Source organism: Squalius cephalus, assembly GCF_949319135.1.
Source record: "Squalius cephalus genome assembly, chromosome: 14".
Taxonomy (NCBI): domain Eukaryota; kingdom Metazoa; phylum Chordata; class Actinopteri; order Cypriniformes; family Leuciscidae; genus Squalius; species Squalius cephalus.
The window spans coordinates 12,747,458-12,768,745 of record NC_137135.1 but is presented as its reverse complement, the minus strand read 5'-3'; the positions used below and the strand labels follow the sequence as shown (position 1 = coordinate 12,768,745).

At 38.7% G+C, this 21,288-nt stretch overlaps 1 protein-coding gene across 1 annotated transcript in view; it reads right to left on the bottom strand.

Annotated features, from left to right (window-relative positions):
• The window catches only part of aff2 (AF4/FMR2 family, member 2), a 237,362-nt gene that overhangs the window by 57,401 nt on the left and 158,673 nt on the right, over window positions 1-21,288 (bottom strand). The window contains exons 6-9 of the mRNA XM_079893420.1: window positions 21,086-21,119; window positions 20,869-20,923; window positions 4,699-4,750; window positions 1,053-1,090 (exon numbers count right to left, since the gene is read on the bottom strand). Coding sequence (XP_079749546.1) covers window positions 1,053-1,090; window positions 4,699-4,750; window positions 20,869-20,923; window positions 21,086-21,119 — 179 coding nt within the window. The remainder of the gene's footprint in view (window positions 1-1,052; window positions 1,091-4,698; window positions 4,751-20,868; window positions 20,924-21,085; window positions 21,120-21,288) is intronic.

Below are 21,288 nucleotides of genomic sequence, written 5' to 3'. Positions count from 1 at the left end.
TTTATCAAGTAAATCCTAAAGTAATTTTTCTTCCACTAGTCCCATTTAAAACTTCCTGAACAAATCCATTCAGTGCATGCTAAACCACCACACACAACCCCCTCCTCTTGTTTCCTTCAGCCCAGATCTCACCTCACTAACTGCAGCTGGGACAAACCGCTGCCCCTCACCTGGAGCCCGGAGCCTTTGGCTCTCTCCCACACACACTACAGTGGGAACGGCAGCGCACCAGAAACGCTTCCAGCACCTCCAGTCCCAGATTCCCACTGTAGGAACACGGCTGTAGGCCATGCTTTCTCTCTGTCTCCTTAATGAGGCCCATTTGCCCCTCCTGTTCCCAATCCCAAGCCATCAAGACCACCACCGCAGATACAAATGTAGATGAAAATTAATGCAGGAATGCAGTAATGCTAGGGAAGTGCATCCTTGAGTAAAGCTAGTGGACGGATGTGATCCCGGGAGGAGATGGGAATGGAAATAATTAGAAGATCTACATTATGAACAAAATTGGGCTTCTGGAAGCCAGCAATTGAGCAGGTATACATCATTATATGAAATTCAGTATGAAACTATAATAAATTACTATAATATAAACTATAATAAAAGCACATAATGTGACATAATTCTGAGCAAATAAAAACAATGTACAGTGATGTATGAAAAGTTAAGTTGGCTTGCAAATTATTTAAATTTACCTTAAAGCTTACTACAATAAGTTGATATTGTAGTAAGCTTTTGGATTGAAGATAATCTAAAAGATAAACTAAAAAATACATTATATTAAACTTAAATCATTATAAAAAATGTATTGGATAGATAGATGGATGGATGGATGGATGGATGGATGGATAGATAGAGATACAGACAGACAGACAGATCGATCCTGTACAGAATGATGTAAGGTGTTATGTCATACACATCAGCATCCACAGTGCTTAATGCAAGCGATTTCTTCCTGAGCTCCGTCTCTACAAATAACCTTCTGTTTCCCCAACAGCCACACCAGCAGCAGCGTACAATAACAAATGAATTGGACTTGATTAGTCACTTACTTGAGAGGAGCGCTCCTGGGCTTGGGCTTCTCAGCGGCCTGTGAATAAGACAACAGCCCATCAGGTTAAAGGTCGATACCATAGAGAGAGAGAGAGAGAGAGAGAGAGAGAGAGAGAGAGAGAGAGAGAGAGAGAGAGAGAGAGAGAGAGAGAGAGAGAGAGATTGCAGGGGGAAATTTATATTGATTTTCTACTGTAGGATGGAGATTCTATTCAAGCAGAGCATTTGTAAATTCCTGTGATTTCTTGAGTTCGTGCTAGTGTTTAGAAATTCAAGTTGCTCTTATGTATATATAGTCTTTCATAGGGCTTTCTAAGTAGTTGTAAAACAAAAATAGTCAATAACCCATTAGTACTTCTGACAACCCAATATAAGATGAAATAGAAGAGCATATAAAGTATGGACGAATCTCATGCTTGAGGATAAAAACTAATGAAAACATTCAGGACACATTTCACCACAATATAAAAACGCCTTTAGTCTTAAAAGACTAAAAGACGTTAGGCCTTAAAGACTAACCTGAAGATTGTAATGGATGCCTAAATGTTTCTATTTGTTTGTTCATTTTTTACTTTTTTAATTTTAACAATTATAATTTTAATGTGATTCTAATCACTATAATAAGGAAAGTTTTTTAAAACTAGAATAAGCTTCACTTTATTTAGGCATGTGACAGGTTCTGTGAGATTCACCATTTTGTATTATACAATTAATAAACACCGTAGTACAGTGATGGTACAGTACAGTACAGTATAGTAAGTACATGGTAGTTTAAATATATACCGTGCCACTAAATGATTACCATTCATATATTATGGTATTTACTTTGTGTATTTACCATGGCACTACTAGTTGTTTGGAGATATACTGTTGTACTGTATATAATGTGGTAATATAGTATGTAAATAGCATGGTACAGGTTTACAACTTCAGTTCCCCCACCCCCAAAAAACATTAAAACAAAACAAAACACAAAATAAAACAAAACACAAAACAAAACAAAAAACAAAACAATAAACAAAACAAAACATGAAACAAAACAATAAACAAAACAAGAAGCAAAACAAGAAACAAAACAAAACATGAAGCAAAATACAAATCAAAACAAGAAAAAAAAAACAAGAAACAAAAACAAAAGACAAAGTATGAAACAAAAAAGGAAACAAAACATGAAAAAACTAAGATTTGCATACAAAACAAAACAAAATCATTTTATTTCCATAGTATTTGAATTATGTTTTTGTTATTGAATCTAAACTTGTTGAGCTTGAAATTGCACAACTGTTTAGACAAATTAATGTCCAGCAGATTTCTGGTAAAAGTGTTAAGCAAATTACGTTTTGATTCTGAATTACGATTTAATTTGATTGAGGACAATTGTATTACGTGAGGTCTGTCAAACAATCTCTTCACTCAATGAGATTAATTTCCCGAGTTAATCTGCACATGCTCCTCTACGACAGCGAGCTGTTTATGAGGTCTGAGCTGTACGTTTGGTACAGCGACTCCTTCAGTTGTTGTGAATGCATCGTAGAGTGTTAAGCGCTACTTTCAGAATCAAATCTCTCAAGGTAAATGGGGATATATTGAGATATCCAGCACTACAGATGAACACAGCACTACCTGGGCAGCCGCAGAGGCAGAGACGCAGGTTTTAGGTTTAATGCTGCGCCCATTGATCTGTGTACAGTCCATTTATCATTCAGGGAGGGAGCCAGTGATCTTCACAGTGTATTAGATGAAACAACTCAGATCATCTGTCACAGGCCCTCTTATTGCTGTTTCCCTCTCAGTGGGGAATTTGGGCTCATTCCGGGCTCCTCGCAGATGGATGTTGCTAGGCAACATGGTTGGGGGCCGTTGCTGCCGGGGATGGCGTGCGTATGTAAGCCAGGGACATGCATACGTACTAGTGAGCTGTTATGAATGTCAGGTCTCCTCCATCATGAGTATGAGGAGTATTTGGGCACTTGCTTTAAGGGTTATGTATGTGAGAAACAGAGGAAATGGTTTCTTTTTAGGGGGAGGGAGAAGGTGGGAATCACTATTGTGATTCGGTTCACATCAGTTTTCTCAAAAAGCCGGTGTGACGGAGTGGTTTAAGCACAGCGCCTGTTGAAATCAACACAGGGACACTGCCATTTCAAACATGATCAATGTGTGCCATGGCAGACTTCAAAAATTCAATTCTCAACAATTTCACGACTAAACAAAGCAACACACAAATCAAAACAAACACAAAACCAAACCAAATCAAACCAAAAAATAAATTTAAAAAAGCACAAAGCAAAACAAAACAAAACAAAAAAACAAACAAACAAAAAAACAACAACAAACAAACAATCAAAAAACAAACAAACAAAAAATCTAAACTAATTTAACTAAAACTAAACTAAACTAAACTAAACAAAACTAAACTAAAACTCTGAATGATATAAATTACTGTTATACTGTTATAAATCTCAATATAAAACCATTTTAGTGGGTTACTTGAGCCACTCGCAGGCCTCGATTAGCATTTTTTATTTCAATTTAGGTGAAAACAGGTCGGTTTTTAAGGTCAAATCTTATTTAATTTAACATTTTAATAGTCCTTAAAATGTTGTTATGTGTACAGCAGTTGCTGCCAGTGGTATTTTGAGCTCTGGTGTGTATTTTGTTTCAGGGTTTAGTTAATTTGGGAGATAAACCAGGGTCCATTTGATTATCCAGGATTTTACACGTTAAATGAAAGTTGCTCCACTTGTTGGACCCAAACAGCTCAGTCCCCATTATAGATCTCTAACAAATTGTGCCATTAAAAAAAATAAAAAATAAAAAAACAAACAAACAAAAAAAACACCAACAACTGCTTTTTTGGGATATCCATTTACTACTATCCACTGAAGGTTGAGAAAAGTCACTATTAGATTATCAAATATGTTTTTTGTTCAATTACTATTATTTAGTTGCTTACATATTGTGACCTTGACAAATAGAAGATTGTTGCAATTTTTGAGCTATTTAACTTGGAATATTCCTTTAAAGATGGTGTAGTTAATGTGGTAAAATGCCCAAAAACCACTGGACTGTGTTGTTGCAGGGCAAAGTGTTTGTTATCCTCCACTGCAGTTCCTGTCATGCTGGTCACACGTATTGGAGACATGCCTCTAAGAAAATTGCATATCTATATGTATATACAGTGTACATCACAGTATATACATTTGAGAAAACAGAACAGGCTTCTTTTTAAATTATTCATGAGACATTAGACCCTAGCAGGTATGTTGCTTGATAGTTTCTGATTCTGGCAATTCAGGGAGACGTGTGAAATACTTTTTTTGTCAAATGACCTGTATAAGAGTAGCCTGTCATTATTTGCAATGGTTCCATTAATATTCACATTTGTATAGACAAGACTGCATTTATATCATTACACGTGAAGACAAAATTGCTTCCACTCTAATGATAAATAAGGAAGCTCGTTATATTGTGATAATCCAGCGTTTGCTCGTGGTGAGCAACCACGAGACTGAGACTGAGATTGAGACCACGAGATTGAGACTGTCAATCAAGAACAAACAATATTTTGTCTTAAAATTTGATTATTTCGAGTACTTTAGAGTTTAGACTGTCCATTACAGCATATGGCTGACTCTCAGTTACCTGTTCACTGTCCTCTTCATCACTGCTGATTTTCAGGTCATCCTCAAGCATTCTGCAAAAAGTAAAGTTTTAAAAAAGTTTTAATGACACAGCAATGGATTATGAAGTATATTTCCTGAAAATTAACCTAAGTAATTGACAGAATTATTATGAACAACTTCAATAATAAGTTATTTTATGAATAAAATACTGCTACTTGTGCCGAGTACTTCTGAAAGATTGTTTCTTTATAAAATAACAAGAACAGACAGACAGACAGACGGATGGATGGATGGATGGATGGATGGATGGATGGATGGATGGATGGATGGATGGATGGATGGATGGATGGATGGATGGATGGATGGATGGATGGATGGATGGATGGATGGATGGATGGATGGATGGATAGATAGATAGATAGATAGATAGATAGATAGATAGATAGATAGATAGATAGATAGATAGATAGATAGATAGATAGATAGATACTGTAAAAAAAAATTGGTTTAACTTAAAATAATAAGTTACCTGGTTGCCTTACAATTTTGAGTTTATTGAAATAAAATAAAAAAAACTGAGTTAATACAATGAAAGAGACTGGTTTAATCAACAGAAACTCAAATTATTATGTTATCTGAACCACATTAATTATCTAAGTTGATCTGACAAAAGAAAAAAAAAGAGTTTTGATAAATCATAAACATATTTTTTACAGTGTAGATAGACAGACAGACAGACAGACATACATATAGATAGATAGACAGATAGACAGACAGACAGACAGACAATATAGATAGATAGATAGATAGATAGAGCAATGACATCATCCAGAGAGGCCGCTGACCCACGTCTATGTCGACACTCTTTTAAAGTCTTATTGCCAGCAGAACACACCACAGCCATGAAATAAAGACAAACAGACGAATGTTCCTCTAAACCTAAAACAATAAAAGCCCTTTATAAGAACAAAATGTGTTCATGGTTTAGTTTTCTATGACCTAAGCTGTCGTGCAGGACTGTAGATTGAGAAGGACTTTGAACAAAACTACCAGTCATTACCCTCATAATATCTACCAGATGCCGAGAAAGACCTACATAGAAAACCAGGTGCTGAAAGAGCACAGCTTCTACGAGTACCGTTTCTGCTAACAGATGATTCACAGGTAGAGTTCATGTATACGTCTCTGTATCAGATACAGTAGTGTGCTACATTATCTCTTCTGTGGATATAAAGCACAGAAAAACTTTGATAGGAGATCAAAAAGAGAATAAACATGAACAAAGAATAACAAAGAAAAGCAGAACAAATAAAGAGAAAGAGAGGTTTCCCATGAATCCGACTGATAGTGAGAAGCCGTAGAGCCTCCTGTTTGCCACATCTGTTTCACTCAACACGTGACGAGTGATGCCTCATTAGAAGTTGTTACTGACACAAACAATTAGCCTTACCGATACAATCAATCCAAATATATATATATCTTCATCTATTCATCTATAAATACAAAGATGTGATGGACAAAGCATAAGATTTAATTAGTTTAGATTTTTCTTTTAGCCATCTGGAGCTCAATCTCTGAAGAAAAAAATACATTAACTTATTAAAAATTAGATGTATTTCACTGGATTGCTCATGTATATTCACCTTGGTAACTTTAAGAATAAGTGAACACCACATGTGGGGGAAAAAAAAGCTTCTAGTTTTTTTGTAAGAAGGTAAAAACCCCATCACACTGTGAAATCCAGAACATTCCAATACGTTTCAATGATGTTTAGACCTGGTGGTTTTTGGTTAACACCAAAATCACTTGATTTCATTGTGGTGTAATTCTAGGAATCAGGGAACACCACAAGGAAAATATTTATTTTGTCTTTCTTTGCGAAATGAAGTTGGTGGGAACTCAAAAACTTTCCGTTAAGCTTTAATTATGTTTAGATCTAGTGATTTCTGGTTGACATGCAGGGCCTTTGACCTGGTGTAACAGTAGTATGGGAATATCACAAGATATTTGGACATTGGGTGTACCAAGTCCTTTCTTGTTCACTATAGGCCTATATAAGTCCAGGCAGGACAGTTATCAGACAACATGTTTTACAATTACAGTCAGACATTGTGTGTTGATGATATCATCCTAATGTTTAAAGATTGACTTTATTTGTATATCCATATATATGACAGGTGATTTATTGCTGGAAAATGAGCTAAATGGATATAATGGCTAAAGTCTCAGTTCAAATAGTGTTGACAGTAGTTGGAGGAAAACCTTCCATTGCACATCATGGAGGAAGCATGTTTTGCTGTACAATAACAGCCCCATGTAATGGAGTCTTGTTGAGGATGTCTAAGAGCTTGATTCTTTCAGCTTTGCTTGCACTGATTTTACCGTCCCATTCAATCGTATAAAGATATACAATCGTATATCGTATATCTCTTGATATACTTCAAGAGAAATCGAAGAATGAACTGCTGCGTCGTCAATTCGATACATTGCATATTGTATAAAGTGTTATACAAATAAACGTGACGTGACTTTACTAGAGTGCCGAATTGCAGAGTTCATGCAAACATATCCCTGTTACTATGATCAGATGTTATAAAATTAAATAAAATGCTTGCTGTTTACTCAATTCTGCTGTGTGTTTATCTCAAGCGGCAACCTTCCGGTCTCTCTCTTGAATCCAACACGGAAGTGACTTAAACTGCAATTCATCGACTGGCCGCCAGAGACAGGCTCCAAAAGAGAGTCAATCCCATAAACCCCCCATATTAATATGCCCAACTCTACAGCAGAAAAAAATGTGTTTACAGCCTGGTACAAAAAGTGGTTTTGATCTATATAGCTAATTTTGCACTTTATGACAACTGTGGGGGGGGGGGATTACAATTGGATTATAGATTACAATTGGATTATAATTCATCCAATTGTCCATTACCGCTGTCGTAACTAATTTAGCCTACCGCAGCCTACCGCAGCCTACCGTCGCACGCACGCACGCTGTTTATCCAGCACCGGCTTTGGAATGAACGATGTCCACAGACAAGGTAGAGTATGTTGCATGATTTTATGAAAGTATGATGTATTGCGACATCAGAAACAAATAAAAATGAAATAATGACTATTGTAACGCTTGCAAACTTGCATAGTGCGGTTATAGCAGATATAGGGCTGCAAAGCGAATGCAGAAGTGCCTTTCACCCTGTTACGACTTGATGAACCACTGAAACCATTTTGGAAACATTATTTTAAGGTAAAAAAGTTCTGCATGATTAAGGGCGTGGCCACTTGAGTGACAGGTAGATTACCACTGCTGTCACTACTAGCCGTTTGACTGCTGTCTGTTAGCCGTCACGTCACCTCTAATCACAGCTAATCCCGCCTCTTTGCCCATTTTCGGTTATCCGGGAGTGACACACGGTGATGCGCTGCCAAGATGGCGACGGCCGGCTCCGCCCACTTTGGGCTTCAAAAATGCTCTTCAGAAACCTACAGGTGATGTCACGGACACTACGTCCATATTTTTTTTTTTTACAGTCTATGGTTTATCTTGTTATTGAGAGGAAAGCATGCAGCTAAACGGCACTATCAGCAGTGTGGGCGGTGTCGGGTGTTCGCTAACAGTATATAGCTGCATACGTATTTGGAGCTTCGTTTCCTAAGCGAAGAACGGAAAAGAACTTCGCCGTGAGTATATCGGGACCTTAAGAGCACAGAGGGTGGTGGCTCAGTAGTAGAAAATAGTAATAATTCACAACAATGTGTTCTCACTCAAATGAGCTGACCGTTTAAACATCAGAAAGCTAGGGGAATTATTCTAAATGAACAGCAGGTTATTAAAGTAAAACCAAGGCCAAGAAAAACAAGTATCCAGAGACACCCTCTAAACTTTATAACTGTTAGCACATGAAAAAAGAAACACAAGCTGGTGTTTTTCTCTCAGTGTCACCACTCATTACCATACAGTTTCAATGGGTTTGAAGGACCTGAAATGCCAAATTTGTTCCAGAATTCTGGTGTACATTTCAGCCAACTACTTAATTCTCTATGTTTCTTATGTTTCTTATTCTCTATGTCCCCCCTCCAACAATCTGTTCTCATATTCCTACTTCCCCAGTTTCTTACTAAGAAACCATTGAAGCTTCAAAAAAGTTCATACTCACAGTTTATCCAAGTTTAGGATTAAACTAAAAAAACAACACAAACCACATGTACACAACATCTCATACTCACAATGGCCTTCAAAACAAAGAATGGGTTAAGCATGATAATGTGAGAAATGGTTAACTAAAATACCCCATTTGAAATAAACTTTTAATTTAAACGGGCAAAAAAAAAAAAAAAAAAAAAAAACCTCTTGAGGAGAAACTTCAAACCAAGGTCAGATTGGCATGTCTTTGTCAACATTTTCAGTTTCAATGATATTCGGGCAGAGCAGACAGATGTTTTGGAGGGCAGGGCGGGCGTCCGTAGACAGCGGGTCATGTAGTTTGCAGTAGCAGACCTGTGCCACATCACTGCTGGGCTCTGGACAGGGTCTCATGGGTCGGCTCTGGGCAGTACGCCAGCTATGCTCCCCTAATTGTGAGAGTGGAACACTCACTGGTCATTACTAAAATTCGGCGTGTTGCGCAGAGGGAACCTGCACATTGTGAGGCACCTGCTACTTGTCTCCATAGCTGCCTGCCAGCTACCTGATGACTAATGCGAAATTCCAGGGAGATTCAAGTGCATTGACAGAAATGCCAATTATGATCACAAAACCCTTGTAGCGATGTTCAATTCCAACTCTGTGTAGATTGCATTTAACAATTATTTCAAATATTAAGGACTAGAAACCAGTGAGCAACAACAAGGTGACAGTGGTAGTAAATCTCCCTGAGAATAAGAATGTACCTTAATTAAACCTCTTGTGCCTTTACTGTTATTGCAGGTAACGCTCAAGAAATTTCAAGGATGTCTTGGGTTTTAAATCCGAAGTTTTGACAAAATAAAAGAGTTACAAACTATTTTGGAATCGTTCCAAGAGATGTAGTGGGTTGGGTATAACTTTGCTTTGACTCTTCTGTCCGGTTCCTTATAACTTCAGGGATTGAGACCTGAAGATCTGTCAAGTCTTTCACATTCACTGCAATCCAAATCCAGACAAGATGGAGGTGTTTGTGGTCATCATCTTGCTGAAAAATAAAGCAATTGCTCCTGAAGGGCCACTGTATTGCAGAGTTTAGCTCCAATCCTAATTAAACCAACATGTTCTCATTCCCAACTGGTCACATTTGGACGCTTGGTCAGGACCTTTTGGCATCACTTTTTAACACACAGGATAACCCTTTAGCTGTATTTCCCTGTATTACCACTCAACATGCAAGGTACTCCATTGCTTTCAATGATAAAGCTTTAGAGTCATACACAGATGTTATGGGCATAGGAATTTTATCGTCATGATTAAATTAAATGTTGGGGTATAATTTTGCCATTATGACTTACATGTTGGGGTATAACTTTAAATTTAACATTACACTATTTAGTCCAGGGGTGCCCAACCCTGCTCCTGCCGATCGACTGTCCTGCACAGTTTATCTCCAACTCTAATCAAACACACCTGAAGCAACCAATTAACGTCTTCAGGATTGCTTGAAAATTAAAGGCAGGTGTGTTTGATTAGGGTTGGAGATGAACTGTGCAGGACAGTCGATCGGCAGGAGCAGGGTTGGGCACCCCTGATTTAGTCATTCTTGAGCATGTACCCCAACCACTACCCCTAAACCTAACCATTTGTATATTACACAATATAAAACACAGGATATAACAGGCAGATACAACTATAGTCACAATTAATTCAAAAAGTACAAATATTCCAAGTGTTCTGGCTCCAAACGGTTGATTTGTGTGAGGAACAGACCCAAAAGTGACCATCGTCTCCATCTGCTGTGAAGATCAAATTCTGTACACACATTCAAAAATTGCCACCGGAATAAGTGTTATGTCAGATTTGACAGTGAAATCCCATTTGCTCTTGTGTGTGTCTTGTGACCGATTGTGTGATGCTAAAGAGTCGGGTGTATTTTTTTAATGAGATATGACTGCTTGTGTTTATGGATTAGGATCATTTTCAGCAATTAAAACTTTAAGCTCCACTCTGTCCTTCACATAAACATATTGTATGGCTTGGAGTGCAAATGGAGGTCTTTTTGGTCAGTTTTTGCAATAATTACCTGTGACTGTACTTTTTTTCTTTGCCTGTTATGAGTTTATATTGTTGAGGAGTGGGTTGGTTTAGGGTAGGGGTGGGGTTAATATTTATAAAATAATTTCTACTTTTACATATGCATGCAAATAAATAAATATGTCTTGATCTGATGCATAAGTCAAACAACTGAATGGAGAATGGATCTAGTACCCTGTCAAAAAATGACACTAAAGGGGTACCCTGTGCATTAAAAAGTGACACAGAGAGGTCCTGAACAAGCATCAATAGCCGCTTTCCGACCGGAGGAACCTTTTCACAGTTCCTAGAACTATTGGCTAAAGTACCCGGATGTTCCTGCGGTGCGAACACGCCGACTAGGAACGATTTTAGTTCTAGGAACTCCATTTGTAGGAACTAATTTAGGTCCTACTTCAGAGTAGGGTCTAAACCAGCACTATAGGAACTACCCGTGACGTTAGTGTACGCTGATTGACCGAACGCACGCGGAACACCAGCACCCGCCATTTTTAAAACAGCTATAATGTAAACACACAGATTAAAGCCTATATATTTACTCCAGAAACTAACTATACAAACATGGAAAACAGTGATAGATGGGCATCTAAACCATCATGCTGAAGAGAAAATCCAACGCAACTCTGAGGGGACCAAGCCAAACATGATTATGTATTTCTGCTCAGCTAGCAACACAGGACATCAACCACACGGCATAGGCTAATAACCTTTTTTTCATATAATGTCTACTTTCTTTAACAGTTCTATCTAATAACATGTTAAACAGTACTGTTAGACAGATCACTAACTAATGAACACAGAGAATGCGAGCATTGTTTGCTCTGGCGTTCTCAGCGCCGCCAAAATAAAGGTCCGTCGCTTCGTCAAAATAAAAGTCACCGTGCTTGCGTCACTCCCTTACCCCTCCTACCAGTTCCTATGGCCACTTGGCCAGTGCGAACGCAAACAGCAAACCCGAGTTTGGGGGAGAGTAGTTCCTAGAACTGTTTAGAAGTGGACAGTTCCTATAACTAACAGTCCAATGTCCTGCAGAGTTTCGCTCCCAACTCATGACATATAAGCCGCTTTCCGACCAAGTAGTTACGAGCGAAACTCTGCAGGACATTGGCCCTCCAGAAGCAGGATTGGACAACCCTGATCTTGATGTGGACAAATTGTTGCCACAATTAGCAGTCTAAGCCGAGGAGACAGTAGTTGCTGAAAGTCAACCTTTCCAAGGGTACCAGGGTATCAACCATGTTTGATATTTTGAGCTGATTTTAGAACACCTCGTTTCTCCTAGCAATAAGGTACATCTTTCTGCATGAATTTGTGTTTGGAATGACTTAAAAAAAATCTGGCAGTGTGCAATCCTTAACTGTTTAGTGTACAGCATGATGTCCAGTTTTCAAACCATTTTCAAAGTCAGCAAGTGTATGATGCCAAGTATAAATAAATACATTTGCCACATTGTAAAGGAAATTCACTAATCTGCTAATTGGTCTCACATTGGTCTCACAGTCAGGAATTGGCCTGACTGACAATCAGTAAAATGTAAAGCGAAGTTAGGGATGTGCCACTTAGGAATGGGTAAATGTGAGTAATTCTAAACTAAAATTAAATATACAGGAGTGTTCAAGAATTACTTCTCAAAGAAAAGTCTAAAGAAAACTCTAGAAGATCTTTCGAAGATTCATTGCCAGGACTCGTTTGCAAATCCGGCAACAAGTTCTTCCTCAAAAGCACTCATCTTAGCAGCCTACGAACTTGCACGCAACATCATTTTCTGGTAGATCAGAGCATGAGCGTGCCATCCAAAAACAGGCAGAATTGGACCTACACCTTTGACTAGTGCGGTGACAAATCCATGCCCTGACCTTCTTCTTGACACCCTGACATCATTCATCAGGACAGCTTGTCACCTAAAGACAGTGTACTGATCCATTTCTTCTGGTCCAGACTTTGTCACACACCTCTATAACAACCTCTCACTCCCTCCGTTTCTCCACACCCCCTCCCTCCCCATAACTACTATTATTAGACGTGGCTCTGGTTATTTTTTTATAGCGACCACCGTAGGTGCCAAATTGCCATTTAAGAGTGTCCCTCTGGGTTCCCTCTTCTTGTTGTTATTTGATGGTGACAGGCTCCTTTGTTAAGGAGAGCTTTCCCTTAGCCCACTTAGCTTAGCGCTTTGACAGCTCCACAATAGAAGCCTTTTCTCCAGCGAGCTGCCAGGCGACCAGATGTAGGGGGAGGAGGGGAAGCACTCTCGAGAGGAACCGTGTGTGTGTGTGGGTAATGACAGGGTGGGCGACTGTCACCCTTGTACTCCATGTCAACATTGACGCGCTGGAATTAATATTCAGAGGTGAACAGGGAACACGGTTCTGATCTAGCAAAGCTAAGAGTATATATGTATGAATATTGCTAACAGAGGGCAATAAATGTAAGTTTATGACAGGATTTTATATTGAGTTTGAGGGCAGTATAGCTCTTAATAGAACAATAAACAAAAGCTCTCCCCTTACACGAACAATGACCCCTATCCGTTAGCTTTACGGCACGGCACCTTGTTTAAAGTGCGAAACTGTTAATGCACTGTGGGTGAAGCACAAAAAGGGGGATTTTTTCCTGACATTCACACATGATCCAGCATATTTGCGGTTCCTTCAGAAGCCTGATAGAAGAACGTTTCCATCACTTCCTGAGGGTCCCTTAGAAACCCCACTTCTGGTAAAGCTGTTACTGTAGCCCATTAGGAAATGAATCCAGGTCTTATAAAAGAATCCACAGCGGCCTTCGAGTCACCGTTTCAATCAAAGGCAAGAACATGAAAATGCACTTGGACTTGCTTGGCAGTAAATAAACACAGTGTTTTTTTCTTGGGAAGACGAGAGCATGCCGGCATTGCCCTGAGACTCAGCAGCGCTCCAGTTCTGTCAACACTATGCACGTCTCGAAAGCAACTCAAGAGAGAAGGTCCCCAACGCTGCTACCGTTACCCAACTGCCAAATACATCCACAACAGCTCTCACTCGCAAAAAGTACTATGGTAATACCACTGTTTACAAAAGCACCCTTTATAATCAATATAGGTAATATCACTGATTATAAGACCAACAGTAGTACCTTTGTATTCGTTGAAGTACCTAAGAGCACTATGCAAATACCATGCTATGAAATAATAGTCATTCAGTACCATAGTAAATATCTGGTACCATGGTTTTACTACAGCTGACATAGCACGTTTTGTAAAGGCTGTTTACGTTTACGAGCATGTCAGTCGACACAATGTCAGTAAACCTAACATACACAATGATCAAGAGTGTTTTTGATTGGCTAAAAAAGCTACACCCCTGACTCTTTTTACAACATTTTTGGAGTTTACCCCATGAATGAATTAATAAATATATAAATGTTAAAGAGTTTAAAATAATTTACATAAATTGCAATTTTACAGTTTTCTTCGTAAACAAACAAACAAACAAACAAACAAATAGATTCCATAGTTTCCAGTAAATAATTAAACAAGCAAGTAAATAAATAAATAAATAAATTCCATAGCCCCCATCTCCATAGTATTCTTCACAAACAAACAAACAAGCAACATTTTCCATAGCCTCCAGTAAGTAATCAAGTAAACAAAAAAAAGTTTTCATCGCCCCAGTAAGTAAACAAACAAACAAATAAATAAAAAATCCCATAGTTTTCCCCATGAATGAATGAATGATTAAAAAATAAATGTTAAGTCCATTTTTCCATAGTTCTGTAAATAAATAAATAAATAAATCTGCACCCAAAGTAAAAGTAGTGCACGCAAATAATAAAAATAGCAATTACTACACAGACAACTCAGAATGAATTCAAAGAATGACTGCCATCTTGGCTGCCGAAGAAACAGTCTTCACTATCGGACTGCACACACGGAACGAAACACACTGAGATTAACCAGGCACAAAAAAAGAATACAAAAAAAAAAAAAACCTCGGGAGTGGAAAAGAACACATAGCAGTGGGAAGTGCAAAGGCAACACCCCTCTCCTCCTGTCCTCCACCCTAGGAAAACTTTGATTAAGGAGCCCCTGATGGACGAGTGCTGCAGAGGGCTGTTTCTACCTCCAGCCTGTCCCATTCATCCTCACACTGACTCGCTCTGTCCAGAGGCTTATTTACCTTGGCTCACAGCCACTTCCGACTCAGATTCAGAGCTGACTGGAGTGTCACATCAAGAGTCTATGTTAATGTTTGTGATGAAAAAGCACCTCGCGTCTGGGTTCCCTCTCTTTACTCCTCAAGAGGAGGGATTCTGTTGTCTGTTTATCTTCACCGCTGAGGGAATGTCATAGTCTTTCAGAAGTGCTGTCTAAAAGAGATAAAAGAAAGTCCTTGCATGCCGTGAATTCAAATGCTTGGACATGAAGACATCAGGAGTGTTTTATATGGAGAGAAATAAAAAAAAGAAAAGAAAAGAGGTATAGGCCTATGGTGATTTTTTCAAACCTGTTAAATATGTCACATCATCAATAATAATGGATGTGTGGCCATCCTAGAGGAACAATGCATTGCTCAAAAGTAGTTTTCTTATTTGTATGCTGTATTTTAAAAAGTAATTTATTCCTGTGATGCAAAGCTGACTTTTCAGCATCATTACTCCAGTCTTCAGTGTCACATGATCCTTCAGAAATCATTTTAATATGATGATTTTCTGCTCAAGGAACAGTTATTATTATCAATGTTGAAAACAGTTATGCTTAATGTTTTTTTTTTTTTTTGTTGTTGTTGTTGTTGTTGTTGTTGTTGTTGTGAAAACTGTGTTACAATTTTTCAGGAGTTTTTTGAGAAAGTTCAAAAGAACAGTATTTATTTGAAGTAGTATTTATCAATGTCTTTACTTTTGGTCAATTTAATGGATCCTTGCTCAATAATAATAGTTAAAAAAAAAATAACTGAGATCTTACTGTCTAATCCACAGTGCTGTTTGAACTTAATTCAGATCTGAGGCTGTCTGATGAAGGTTGCAACACTTTAGAGCATCTTGGCATCATTAGAAACCAAAGCTGAAGACCATCCGCAACCATTTCCATCAAGAAGAGAGCACTTACCGCTCTCCTCTGCCCTTCCTTCTGATGACTAATTAAGCCTAATCAATTACAGTTTGATGACTCCCTGAGTTGACTTCATGTGAGATAAATGCTGTATAATGTGTGAGTTGAATGGAGTAATGAGACAGGCCTTTGTGTACTGTATGACAATGATTCAAAATCCTATCTCTAAATACAGATCATACAGGATGCACAACGCAACGTTTCTGGCTTAGATATGAAGATATACAGGTGAATAGGGTAATAAAAAAACTAATAGATATTTCCATACTTTTCCCAGTTGATTAATGACAGTAAAGTAAGATAATTGTTTTGATTTAACCAGTTTCCTGATATGAAATGTTTAAACGTGTAATTGAGTCAGTATCTAATTTGATATGACCAATTTGCATACATTTCCAGAACAGAAATATGATCATTAGATTAAGCCTGGTTCAAACTTATTTTATTTCGTGCATCTATTTTTATCACTCCATAAATGAAAAAAAAATGTTGTGAACAGCCTGTAAAAAAAAAAAAAAAAAAAAAAGTTTCACCATGTTTTTAAGCATAAAATGTTAAATGCCAAGTTCTGTCATGAAACTCTAGATGGTGCAGGCTAATTGGCCCTGAACGCAGCTGATGATATTTACAGCGTTAACTACGCGGCACAAGCTTATTGATTCATGTCGCATCAGTTATGGTAATTGGCATTTAGTTTCCGACAGCGATAGACCAATCACAACAGACTGGGCCATCTGACCAATCAGAGCAGAGTAGACCAATAACAACAGACTGGGCCATCTGACCAATCAGAGCAGAGTAGACCAATCACAACAGACTTGGCCATCTGACCAATCAGAGCAGAGTAGACCAATCTCAACAGACTGGGCCATCTGACCAATCAGAGCAGAGTAATCCAATCACAACAGACTGAGCCATCTGACCAATCAGAGCAGAATAGACCAATCACAACAGACTGAGCCATCTGACCAATCAGAGCAGAGTAGACCAATCACAACAGACTGGGCCATCTGACCAATCAGAGCAGAGTAGACCAATCACAACAGACTGGGCCATCTGACCAATCAGAGCAGAGTAAGCCAATCACAACAGACTGAGCCATCTGACCAATCAGAGCAGAATAGACCAATCACAACAGACTGGGCCATCTGACCAATCAGAGCAGAGTAGACCAATCACAACAGACTTGGCCATCTGACCAATCAGAGCAGAGTAGACCAATCACAACAGACTGGGCCATCTGACCAATCAGAGCAGAGTAGACCAATCTCAACAGACTGGGCCATATGACCAATCAGAGCAGAGTAAGCCAATCACAACAGACTGAGCCATCTGACCAATCAGAGCAGAATAGACCAATCTCAGCAGACTGGGCCATATGACCAATCAGAGCAGAGTAAGCCAATCACAACAGACTGAGCCATCTGACCAATCAGAGCAGAATAGACCAATCACAACAGAGTGAGCCATCTGACCAATCAGAGCAGAGTAGACCAATCACAACAGACTGGGCCATCTGACCAATCAGAGCAGAGTAAGCCAATCACAACAGACTGAGCCATCTGACCAATCAGAGCAGAGTAGACCAATCACAACAGACTGGGCCATCTGACCAATCAGAGCAGAGTAAGCCAATCACAACAGACTGAGCCATCTGACCAATCAGAGCAGAGTAGACCAATCACAACAGACTGGGCCATCTGACCAATCAGAGCAGAGTAGACCAATCTCAACAGACTGGGCCATCTGACCAATCAGAGCAGAGTAGACCAATCTCAACAGACTGGGCCATCTGACCAATCAGAGCAGAATAGACCAATCACAACAGAGTGAGCCATCTGACCAATCAGAGCAGAATAGACCAATCTCAACAGACTGGGCCATATGACCAATCAGAGCAGAGTAAGCCAATCACAACAGACTGAGCCATCTGACCAATCAGAGCAGAATAGACCAATCACAACAGAGTGAGCCATCTGACCAATCAGAGCAGAATAGACCAATCACAACAGACTGGGCCATCTGACCAATCAGAGCAGAGTAGACCAATCTCAACAGACTGGGCCATCTGACCAATCAGAGCAGAGTAGACCAATCTCAACAGACTGGGCCATCTGACCAATCAGAGCAGAGTAGACTCTTGGAAAGGAGGGATTTAGAGAGACTGAATCTTCAAACTAATCATTTGAGAATCATTGAAAAATGTGGTTCTGTGCAATGTATATTATGAGAAAAAGAAAGTGTTTTTAGACCTTTTATGCATGTAAACCTATTGTAAGAGACCTCCAAAACAGACCTAGGAACATTTTGGAATAGTTAATAAGGGCAGTTTAAGTGAAGGTGCTTGTCAAATAAAACACATAGATATTCATAAACACAAAATTCCAGTCAACTTAGTGGTATGTAACACCATAATGTTACCCTCAAGCAGAACATGCCAGCGAAGCGTCATCCCTGAGAATATCTAATCTACCAGTAGAGGCTATCCTTGGCTTGTTTGACACTGGCCCAAATTCTCTGGTGTGCTCTCACAGACGGTGGGAAAAGCGCCAGTTGAGTGTGACTAATATCAGGCTCCGAGTAAATTACACAGCTGATCACCGCCACTCTCAAGGAGGTTACAAAATGGCCGATCTGCTGAGGAAAAGTGCCGTTTTACGACTCCTCACCACGGTAAACTTCAAATTAAAGCCTCTGTACTATCCACCTAATGGATGATAGTGGCACAAGTGGGAGAGATTCAAGTGCTAAAGGTTTATAAGATGGCACATCTGAATCCTCCAAGTTAGTCTTGAGGTATCGGTGTGGTAGACTGAGGAATATCACTGCCTGAGGTAATGTGAGTTAACAACACTAACTGATGTTATATCTAGTCAAGGCCGTGCATCCATAAGTGGATCCAATTACACTGTGCATTGTCCCGTCAAAGAAATACATCTTGACTTAACTGAAAATAAAATCTCATTCTTGCTCGTGTTCAATTCAAGCATAGCGCATAGACGACGAACGCATCCGTTGTCCCCCCTTGACATTCAACAATGCAAAGGCTACTTGATATCATGTAACATATCTGTCAACACGATATTTCCTGATATTCATTTCTGTCTTCGCTACAATTCAAACATTCAGGCTAAGTTCATGCACTCAGCTCTCGAGGACAAAGCCAGTATTGACAGAAATGTCCTTGGCCCTGAGGGCTGCATCCCTAAACATTTGGACTGGTTAAATCATTTAAAACCTTTCAAATATCTGGCACATATTTGAGCGGAATACAAGCGGGGTGATTTTGAGCAGAAGCAAAGGAATAATGGAGCAGTGTAAGGAGACAGTGGGATATGCGAACGGCATGCAGTAAACATGAAGAGCAGTGCTCAAGGCTTGCTCTGGGTCTCTGGAATGAAGAGAAAACGACATATCAGAGACTGGGGCCAGATCAGCAGATAACTGCAGCCTTTAAGTGGCTTCCACGAGTAAACAATGCAGCATTCCTCCAGCTATTGTTTGCAGTATCACCCCATCGCTGCCTCTCCAAACCAACACACACACACTTTCATTTGTTTGACTTTGTCATATCTGTTTAGAAATCTGCTTTTGAACAGATTCTTACACATGTTGGCACCACTAAGGCTAAATACTTTTTTTTTTGTAATTCATAGAAAATGTCCATAAAAGTGGATTTTTTTTTTTTTTAAACCTGTGTTTAGTTTCAAGTGAATCACTCATGGTATTAAACCCAAAAATGGCTTTCAGTCGTTGTAAAATAAAATATAGTAAAAAAAAAAAAAAATCTGTAAACTTTCTGCCACCAATTGCCAAGTTTCCATCCACTTATCGATACAGTAAAAAACAAGAAAACAGTTAACCTTCACGATAACAATTACTTAAACGCACATGCCTACAACTTTCAAAGGTTATGTCTGTCACAAAATTACAGCTCACTCTCTGACGTACCTGATGATTTTGGCTGTTATGTTGAAACACTAAATTTAATGGTAGAAGACGAGAAAATAGTGAAATTGCAACTGGAAGTCTAATACCTAAGTGTGAAGAATTCGGACAGTCTGTGTCATAAATATGACTTTGGACATAAACACAAAGGAATTTCTGCAGATGCAAACGAAGCGCAAACCTCACTAAATCTCTACATACCTAATAGTTGTTAGATTTATGCTAATTAGCCAAAAAGCATCAACTTACATGGATAAGTTATATCAAAGATATGTTCTTTGTCTTCATATATCATGCCATTTTTCTTTCTCAAGAAATTTTATTTTTGTTTTTAGGATTTTATAGTTCTGAATATACCTATTAAATATTTTTGCAGAACAGGAAACTTAATTGTACAATAAAATAATCACTGTATGAATGTGGGTTAATATTATAATTCTAAAAACAATATCTGATAATCCAAGTTCCTTTAATCGGTACAATTGTACAGCATGAACACCAGATTTGTTTTTCTATGAACACAAATAATGCAATGTATAATGTTCCACTCACGATGCCTGAACAAAATGAGGCAAAAGTGACATTGCATGACAAAAATGTTGACTTATGTTATGTAGTAAATCATTTGTATCCTCTTCAGTCAATGCCATTTCACAGAAATTGAATAAGGTGCCATTAAACATGTCCGAGAAAGTCTAGGAAAGGGTTAAAGTGAAGTGTTTGTTTGTGAAGACCGCTGTTTCCCCTCAGCTGGGAATTGGACAGATGTATTTCACTGGAAAATGTTTTCACAGGGGAACAAAGCAAAGACTATGAACATACTCTCTTACTTTCTCTCTCTCTCTCTCTCTCTCTCTCTCTCTCTCTCTCTCTCTCTCTCTCTCTCTCTCTCTCTCTCTCTCTCTGATGAAATAATTCATCAAATGAATACTCACGACTTCTGTGGTACCGACTTGGTTGCAGGCTTGTTACTAGGAACATTGCAGCGTTCTGCGAAAAGAATTTCAAGGAAATATTAACATGTCACGTCAATAACACAGCATTCCATGTCATTGGAAATCTGAAGTTTATGGCTTTTTTTTTTTTTCAGTACTGCATGGCAATGAATTTAGCATGAGCTAAAACGTGACGTAGAAACAAGATGTTCCTTACTTCCATTGAATCCTGAGGTCGCATGCTGGGAATCCTGCAATAGAAACAATGTAAAAAATATTGTAAAAAATATTTTAAATAAATAAATAAATACAATTAATAATAAAATCAAGCATGATAATAACATCTGACTGGAAAAATAAATAAATATCAGTGCCACATTCTGTGCATTAACTCACATGGAGCAGCCACAGATGGGAAAT